The sequence below is a fragment of the Diplotaxodon limnothrissa genome, linkage group LG19 (genome assembly GCF_057381915.1).
Source record: "Diplotaxodon limnothrissa isolate DT_005_m linkage group LG19, D_limnothrissa_male_GT1.1, whole genome shotgun sequence".
In the NCBI taxonomy this organism is placed as follows: domain Eukaryota; kingdom Metazoa; phylum Chordata; class Actinopteri; order Cichliformes; family Cichlidae; genus Diplotaxodon; species Diplotaxodon limnothrissa.
Window position 1 is genome coordinate 11,607,264 of NC_140614.1, and position 9,916 is coordinate 11,617,179.

Consider the following 9,916-nt stretch of genomic DNA (forward strand, 5'->3'; position numbering starts at 1 on the left):
ACTTCTAAATGGCCACCATGGTCACCACCCATCTTGAGGAGTTTGCCCCCTCACATATACTAATGTGCCACAAACAGGACTTTAATATATCACCAACCATTCCCATGTTATTACGGTGTATCCATATAAATGGCCCACCCTGTACATCTGATGTTTTCCCATCTTCTGAGTCCTGTTGGTTGTAATGTTGCTTTGCTGTTTGCAGCTCATGTTTGTGTACTTTTCTGTTGTCTTGTAAGTAAGGGTCCCTGTCAGCTATTTGAGGCTCCCCCAGTTGTTTTTCACCCACCTCAGATTCCAGAGTTGGAGGGATAATGGTGTTATTGTTTCCTTGTGGAAAATTCCGTATAAGTTCATCTTCACTCTCCATGTTCGTATGTTTCTGTAGTAGACATTGTTGAGCTTCTCCAACCTTTGTCTCAGGCTTTTACTTCTTTTGTTTTGCTCCTGCCTGTATGGTTTTTCCACAAGCGGTCAGCTGGAAGCAACAAGTTCCTGTGTGCTGTGAAACTCTTTCCTCCCTTCTCCGGTTTGATCTTATAAACTGAGATGTCAGGGCTTTTTTTTTTTATCACTACCACATACTCTATATGCTTCCAGTATAACCAAAGCTTGCCTGCCCCTCCTAACTTTTTGCGGTTGCGCAGCAGGACTCTGTTTCCTGGATGAAGTTGAGCTCCAGAGCTTATGGTTGTAATACTGTTTTGATTCTTTTTGGGCTGCTCACAATTGCCATTTTGTCACATCCTCCTGGTAGCTCATTTGTTGTTACTGTGAAGGCAAGTTGAACAAAATGTCTACAGGAAGTCTTGGAGTGCGGCCAAACAACAAATAGTACAGGAAAAATCCAGTAACCTCATTCCGAGTGCAGTTGTAGGCGTGCACTACTTTTACCAGCAAGTCCTTCCAGTCCTCTTTTTCAATGCTTTGTCTCAACAAAAGGTTCTGTTGAAATGTTCCACTTGCCCATTTTACACAGTTACATTCATCATGGATACAAATCTCATGGGAATTTTGGGCTTTTAATGACTTCTTACAACTTTGCATCTCACCACTGCATCGCTTTGTGCTTGTTCATCTTCCTGATGTTCTGTGTCTCTCTCCTGCAATGGTGCAGTTTGTCAGTGACTTAAGCTCATCACTGAACACGTGATTTCTTGTAAATCAGCTGTTTTACAGATATTGCTGTGGTCCATAAAAAGTATCTGTCATATTCTGCTAACATGCAACGTGTTTTTTCTTTTTCAACATTAAAGTAATTCAGACATAACAGCACGACTGAATTGTTTTCACCCTCTGATCAGCCCTCATCTCAGCAGCTGCATCACTCACACATTCAGTGTTTTAACCAGTTTCACTTTTAATTCTTTCAAGGGGCGGAGCTTTAAGACAAATATAGGTGGGGTGACAGAGTCCGAAACAGGAGCAGCAGCTACAAGACTCGACTGTGTGCAGACTGACCTCCAACCTGTTATCACTCTATCACAGCACGCAGATAAACGCCATCATTTGGTGAGTGTTTCCAGTTTCTGTCTCTGTGCAAAATTAAATTTCCTCAAATTTAATTTGATTCATTTAAAGTGAACTTTATTACTCTGGTGTACAATATGAATTGGTTAGTAATAGCATAGCTCAGTACATGAAGTTTTCTCTAAAGAATGACAGTGATTGGTGTGAAACTTAGACTTACGAGTCAATTTCAAATTTATATGTGTGTGTGTGTGTGTGTGTGTGTGTGTGTGTGTGTGTGTGTGTGTGTGTGTGTGTATATATATACATACACACACACACACACACACACACACACACACACACACACACACACAAAAACACCAAGCACGCCCCTGCGGGCGGTTTATCCTTCAAGCTCGGGTCCTCTACCAGAGGCCCGGGAGCTTGAGGGTCCTGCGCAGTATCTTAGCTGTTCCCAGGACTGCGCTCTTCTGGACAGAGATCTCCAATGTTATTCCCGGGATCTGCTGGAGCCACTCGCCTAGCTTGGGAGTCACCGCACCTAGTGCTCCGATTACCACGGGGACCACCGTTACCTTCACCCTCCACATCCTCTCGAGCTCTTCTCTGAGCCCTTGGTATTTCTCCAGCTTCTCGTGTTCCTTCTTCCTGATATTGCTGTCATTCGGAACCGCTACATCGATCACTACGGCCGTCTTCTTCTGTTTGTCTACCACCACTATGTCCGGTTGGTTAGCCACCACCATTTTGTCCGTCTGTATCTGGAAGTCCCACAGGATCTTAGCTCGGTCATTCTCCACCACCCTTGGGGGCGTCTCCCATTTTGACCTCGGGACTTCCAGGTTATACTCGGCACAGATGTTCCTGTACACTATGCCGGCCACTTGGTTATGGCGTTCCATGTATGCCTTGCCTGCTAGCATCTTGCACCCTGCTGTTATGTGCTGGATTGTCTCTGGGGCATCTTTACACAGCCTGCACCTGGGGTCTTGCCTGGTGTGATAGACCCCAGCCTCTATGGATCTTGTACTCAGAGCTTGTTCTTGTGCTGCCATGATTAGTGCCTCTGTGCTGTCTTTCAGTCCAGCTTTGTCCAGCCACTGGTAGGATTTCTGGATATCAGCCACCTCCTCTATCTGCCGGTGGTACATACCGTGCAGGGGCCTGTCCTTCCATGATGGTTCCTCGTCTCCCTCCTCTTTCTTGGGTTTCTGCTGCCTGAGGTATTCACTGAGCACTCAGTCAGTTGGGGCCATCTTCCCAATGTATTCTTGGATGTTCGTTGTCTCATCCTGGACTGTGGTGCTGACACTCACCAGTCCCCGGCCCCCTTCCTTCCGCTTAGCGTACAGCCTCATGGTGCTGGTCTTGGGGTGAAACCCTCCATGCATGGTAAGGAGCTTTCTTGTCTTGATGTCAGTGGCTTCTATCTCCTCCTTTGGCCAGCCTATTACCCCAGCAGGGTACCTGATCACGGGCAGGGCGTAGGTGTTGATGGCCCGGATCTTGTTCTTACCGTTCAGCTGACTCCTCAGGACTTGCCTGACCCTCTGCAGGTACTTGGTGGTTGCAGCTTTCCTAGCGGCCTCTTCCTGGTTTCCATTCGCCTGCGGGATCCCCAGGTACTTGTAGCTGTCTTCTATGTCTGCAATGTTGCCTTCTGGTAGTTCGATCCCCTCAGTTCTGACTACCTTCCCTCTCTTTGCCGAGCGCCTGGCAGCACAAATGAACCAGCTGCTAGTTGACGAGAGACACCCGGAATGGCTAACCGAAAGCCGGACAGTCCTGATCCTCAAGGACCCCAAGAAGGGACCGGTCCCCTCCAACTACCGACCAATAACCTGCCTCAGCACCACGTGGAAGCTCCTGTCAGGCATCATAGCGGCTAAGATGAACAGGCACATCTTCAGGTAGGTAGCCAGAACACACAGTTCTGACTACCTTCCCTCTCTTTGTTACCATCCGACTACACTTCTCCAGTCCGAACGACATTCCAATGTCATTGCTGTATAGCCTGGTAGTGTGGATCAGTGAATCGATGTCTCGTTCACTCTTGGCATACAGCTTGATGTCATCCATGTACAGGAGGTGGCTGACAACTGCTCCGTTCCGTAGTCGGTATCCGTAGCCAGTCTTGTTAATGATCTCACTGAGGGGGTTCAGGCCTATGCAGAACAGCAGTGGAGACAGAGCATCTCCTTGGTAGATCCCGCACTTGATGGTGACTTGTGCTATGGGCTTGGAGTTGGCCTCTAGTGTTGTACGCCACATCCCCATTGAGTTCCTGATGAAGGCTCTTAGGGTCCCATTGATCTTGTACAATTCTAGGCATTCCAGTATCCAGCTGTGGGGCATTGAGTCATAGGCCTTCTTGTAATCAATCCAGGCAGTGCACAGGTTGGTCAGTCTGATCTTGCAGTCTCGGCTGACTGTTCTGTTTACCAGTAGCTGGTGTTTTGCGCCTCTGGTATTCTTGCCAATTCCTTTCTGTGTCCCGCTCATGTATTGACCCATGTGCCTGTTCATCTTAGCCGATATGATGCCTGACAGGAGCTTCCACGTGGTGCTGAGGCAGGTTATTGGTCGGTAGTTGGAGGGGACCGGTCCCTTCTTGGGGTCCTTGGGGATCAGGACCGTCCGACCTTCGGTTAGCCATTCTGGGTGTCTCTCGTTAACTAGCAGCTGGTTCATTTGTGCTGCCAGACGCTCGTGGAGTCCAGTCAGCTTCTTTAGCCAGTAGGCGTGAACCATGTCGGGCCCTGGTGCTGTCCAACTCTTCATACTGGAGACCCTTTCTTGGATATCTGCTACTGTGATGGTTACTGGACCCTGTTCAGGGAGGTCGCTGTGGTCTGCCCTCAGATCCACTAGCTACTGAGCATTGCCGTTATGGGTTGCGTCCTTCTCCCATGTGCTCTTCCAGTATTGCTCCGTCAAGGCCCAAGGCTCCGTCTCCAGCCTTGGGGGTGCTGTTCTCTTATTATTATTGTTCCCTTGCCACTGAGAGTACACCTTTGCTGGTTCTGTGGAGAACAGCTGGTTTATTCTCCTGCCTTCTATCTCTCTGGTGTACCTCCTCAAGCGGCTGGCCAAGGCTGTGAGTGTTTGCTTGGCAGTTTCCAAGGCCTCAGGTATGGACAGCTTGCTGTATTTCTTATGCACCTTTCTGCAACTCCATTAGTTGGCTAACCTCCCTCCGTGCTACTTTGATCTTGCCCACTAGCCTCCTTCTCCATGGAGGGTACTGCCCCTTGTGGCTGTTCAACTTGTAGCCAAGCATCTCACTGATCACTGCTGCCGTATTGTAGATCAGCTTGTTAGTGTCGGTAATCGTGGTTGTAGGTATTATCCGTAGTGCTGCATTAACATCATCTAGCAGACCTTCTGGGGGTACTTTACGTAATCTTGGTAACCGGCTACGGGGGATCCAGTGCAGGGACTGGGAATCTTGTCAAAGTTGAGGGACACATGGATTCCACTCAGTATCAGGAGATTCTGGAGACCAATGTCCAGGAATCAGTGACAAAGCTGAAGCTGTGCCGGGGCTGGATCTTTCAACAAGACAACGACCCGAAACACTGCTCAAAATCCACTAAGGCTTTCATGCAGAGGAACAAGTACAATGTTCTGGAACGGCCATCTCAGTCCAGACCTGAATATTATTGAAATCTGTGGTGTGAGTTAAAGAGAGCTGTCCATGGTCGGAAGCCATCAAACCTGAATGAACTAGAGATGTTTTGTAAAGAGGAACAGTCCAAAATATCTTCAACCACAATCCAGACTCTCATTGGAACCTACAGGAAGAATTTAGAGGCTGTAATTTCTGCAAAAGGTGGATCTACTAAATACAGATTTCATTTCTTTTTTGTGGTGCACAAATTTTTGCACCTGCCTGATTTTGTTTAAACAATTCTTGCACACTTTCTGTAAATCCGATAAGCTTCATTTCACTTCTCAAATATCACTGTGCGTGTCTCCTCCTAAGATATATTTAACTGACATTTTTTAATGTAACAACCAACGATTTATACAGCAAAATAATGACTATCAACAACGTTGCCCAAACTTTTGCATCCCACTGTATATACACACTGTAGTTGCAGATAATGCAGTGATTTTTATACTTTTTCTTTTTGTATTTAAAGATGAGCATGGAAGATCCAAATGATTCATTTGCAGAGGAAATCGCTGCCGTTAAAGAAGACCTGGAAAACAATGACACTGCTGCAGCAGCTGCAAAGATTCGAGAATATTTAGACAAGCAAAATAACGTTCCACTAAATATCGCCATCACAGGGGAGTCTGGAGCTGGTAAATCCACCTTTATTAATGCCTTCAGAGGGCTGTCCAATGACGATGAGGGAGCTGCACCTACTGATGTTACAGAATGCACCATGGTGGTTAAAGAATACACCCATCCAAACTATCCCAATGTTACTTTTTGGGATCTCCCTGGAATCGGCACCACCAAGTTTCCAGCTGATAAGTACCTGAAGCTTGTTGAATTTGAGAAGTTTGACTTCTTCATCATCATCTCAGACACTCGCTTCAGAAAAAATGATGTGAAACTCGCTCAGGAGATTCAGAAGATGGAGAAAAAGTTCTACTTTGTTCGCTCAAAGATCGACAACGATATAAATGCTGAGAGGAGAAAGAGAGACTTCAGTCAAGAGAGGACCCTTTCGAAAATGAGGGAAAACTGCATCGGAGGTGAGTGTTGTTAGAGTTAATTCTTTTAAGATTGTCATTTGTGTAAAGATATATATAACCATTGCTTGTGTATGTGCTGATAAAATGTCTTTTCCATGTCAATTCTACTTTTTCTGCATAATCCATCATACAAAATGTAATCAAATGGAAAAGTCTCATTTTAAACTTGTTTTATTAGTTTTAATCTTTAAAACAAATTAATTATATGCAACATTCTCTGACTTGAAGAAATTAGTTTAACATTTAAACCTATTTTCTGCACATTCCAGCGCATAAAATAATTTTTTGTGTGTGTTTACACTCACTCTTTCAAATAGATACAAGTAAAACACGGCAGAAAATAAAGTCAAAGACTAATAATAATAATGGATTGGATTTATATAGCGCTTTTCAAGGCACCCAAAGCGCTTTACAATGCCACTATTCATTCACTCTCACATTCACACACTAGCGGTCCTGTTGCTCTATTTTCACCTGTAAAGCAGGACTGGGGCACGCGGAGGTTTACCCTGGTGCAGGTGTGCCGCAGCGGTCAGTGGAAGAATCCGCGAGTTTCTCTGTGAGTTTCCCATTACGTCGTAGCTACTCGGTGCTTGCTCAGAAGTTTAGGGGGTTTTTTGCTGTAAAAAGAAGTTTTCTTCCCACGCACAACGGACACTAATGTTTTTGTTACTTTTTATGGAATCAAACTCAAAGTAAGGTCAGTACTTCCACGCTTTAAACGCTGTACGCTCATACTCTCTCCCGCACTCGATATATGATCCATTGTTGATCTGCACACAGCTGTTGCCACGAACGTCGCACTCGCTTACGTCACTGTCATGAGACACTCTCGCAAAAAAATCACGGGGCCTTTCTCAATATGCGTACTTGTGTGTACTTTCGTTCTCGTGTACTCGTGATACGTCATCAGTCAGAGACCAAGTACTGTTCCAATTCGAAGTACGCATCAAGCCGAGAACGCGAAAAAGTCCCGGATGTGTTCTCGCTCCGCCCGTTTTATTGAGCATGCATTGGTGGTGACTTGTGTGGACTTTGTGCAGCTAAATATCCCAGAATGCATTTAGTCCGAAACTCAAACGCGGCAATGGTGGACAAGCGGGGCTAAAAACTTTTAAATATTACTCTTTCTGGGTCACAAAATAAACTTTTAAGTTATTTTCCAGCGAGAATGTAGCTGTGTAAACTTCAAATATCTGCTTGATTTATCAAGATATCACATATTTCCAAACGCGCTCCGACGTTTTCGGAGACGTCTGTGACCCGCCCGCTCCATAGCAGACAGCGAGGTTGAGGATTATTAGAGCCGGCGAGAACAGCGGGCTCCCAGCACATCGTTTTCAACCCCCCCACGGTCTTTTCGCTACTCAGGTTAAACAAACCCCAAACCCCAGTAGCTGTCTATTGTAATGAGTGTCCACTACAATAAAAATAAAAGCGTTCTAACATCTCACCTGCTTGTTTTTATTAAGGTATGTACACGTATGTACATGTACACTACTTTTTTTAATAGAGATTTCACTACTGAGGTTAAACATGATATATAAGTCACTTAGATCACTTCTAAATGTTAATGTTTGGTTTTATTTGTTCCTGAGTAAACCGGTTTGGCTGCGATTAAAGTTAAGCTTCATAACATATTACTCACAGTTGAATTAAGAGGGGACGGCAGTAAAAACTCCAGACCGGTGACATCATCAAGTACGCTGGTGTTCCAATTGTACAAATCGCGAGTTCGTACTCGCGTACTTGAGAATTGAGAAAGGGCCACGGTTTTAGTAACGCAGTAACGCAGCGTTCCTATGGGAAAGTAACGGTAATCTAGTTACCTTTTTTGCAATAGTAATCCCTTACATTACTCGTTACTTGAAAAAAGTAATCGCGTTACTGTAATCCGGCAGTAATGCGTTACTTGTAATGCGTTACTGCCCATCTCTGCCTATGAAATCCTTTATCACTAAGTGAGATTTGTGTGTCCATCATCCCAAACTCTGCACTGCAGAAAAAAGATTTCAATGCAGAGTCAACTCTGGTAAAAATCAGGGAAAACTGTGTTCAAGGTGAGTCCCTTTTTAAAAATTTCTGTGGTAAAAAATGTAGTTATTGCTCACAAACAAAAGCAAAAGCTCTTTTTAAAGTTTGTTTTCAGTATTAACACTGAACAACACCCAACAGATTACAATATTAAACTAAAAATAAAATTAAACAACTGAATTCAGTCTGGTTTGCAGCCTCTGTGTGTCCTTTCTAAAATCTGAACTTTGTAATTGGGTTCTTGTTTCACTGAGTCACAGTAAGGTGTGCAGGATCATTTGTTTAATGTTTAATTTTGCAAACTGAATATTAAAATCATATTGTACATGTGCTTTCTCTTTTTTTTTCCCCACATGGTTTATGTAAATACCATTTTACTAATCTTACTGATTCTCAATCATAAACTCTGAATGTTGTTGTTTCTCTTTTATAACTCAGGTCTTCAGGAACAAGGCATCAAGTCTCCACAGGTCTTCCTGGTGTCCAGCTTCGAGCTCCACCTGTACAATTTCTCTCTCTTACATGAGACCTTAGACAGAGACCTTCCTGCACAGCAGAGAGATGCTCTGCTGCGAGCCATGCCCAACATCAACCTGGAGATCATCAACAAAAAGAAAAAAGCGTTTCAGTCTAAAATAAAATACTGGGCTACTCTGTCTGCAGCTGCAGCAGGGGCTCCAGTTCCTGGACTTTCCATTTGTATGGACCTGTCCATGATGGTTGATTTAGTCATAGATTATGTAGTTGGGTTTGGGCTTGATAAGCCATCACTGCAGAAACTCTCTGCCACCTCAGGTGTGCCCTACACTGAGCTGCTTAATGTCCTTAAATCACCACTGGCTGCAGCAAAAATAACCCCAGAGCTTCTCCTGAAGCTGTTGTCCCAACTGACCAGCACAGTTGCACTCATGGCGCTAGAGGAAGGATCCAGGTGGATTCCATTAATAGGAATCCCTCTGGCTGCGGGCCTCTCCTTCACCACAACCTACAGAGCTCTGAAATATTTCCTCACTGAGCTCGCTGATGATGCTCAGAGGGTGTTTAAAAGGGCTCTGTGTCTGAACACCTCAGTGTGATATTATAAATGGCAACTTCTTTAATGACACTTAAAACTAGTTTAAACCAAAAAAATTAGATTTTGATTTTTTTTTTTTAAAGTAGACTGAATTAAATCTCCTGAAATCGATTGCTTAAATTATAACCGAGGCTTGTAGTGTAGAGTAGTTCCTCTGATCAGAGCAGAAACAGAAGAGTAACTTCTCCCAGCTTCTCACACTCAAACTCTCAAACTTTCCATCACATCACAGGAACTAATGTGATCTTATTATTCAGATATGAACTGTGTATACTGTAGAAGAGCTACTGAATCATTGCAATGATGTGTTTCTTTGTTCTTTGTGTTGTTGTTATTGTCAGCACTAGAGTGTGATGAGTCTGATTGTTTTGTTATCACATCATAGCATCCAGCATAATAAATACCAGCTATTAAAGAGTGGATGATGTAATGTGATAAAACAGAGGTGTGTAGAACAGAAACTGCTCTGTGGTGTTTGAGTCCTGTTGACTGTAATTTGTGATGAGTGTTTACCGCCCTCCAGCGGTCACAGTGAGGAACTACAACACAAATAATACAGATATGACTGCATGTTCATCAACGTTATTCCTGCTTGCTTATAATAAAATGTTATTAATAAAGATA

General features: G+C 44.2%; 1 protein-coding gene across 1 annotated transcript; it reads left to right on the forward strand.

Moving 5' to 3' along the window:
* The first annotated feature begins 5,618 nt into the window (after positions 1 to 5,618).
* Positions 5,619 to 9,293, forward strand: LOC146611819 (interferon-inducible GTPase 5-like). The gene is made up of 2 exons (XM_085343534.1): positions 5,619 to 6,183; positions 8,656 to 9,293. Exons 1-2 carry the CDS (start codon positions 5,619 to 5,621, stop codon positions 9,291 to 9,293), a joined length of 1,203 nt encoding a protein of 400 aa, XP_085199660.1.
* The last annotated feature ends 623 nt before the right edge of the window (positions 9,294 to 9,916 follow it).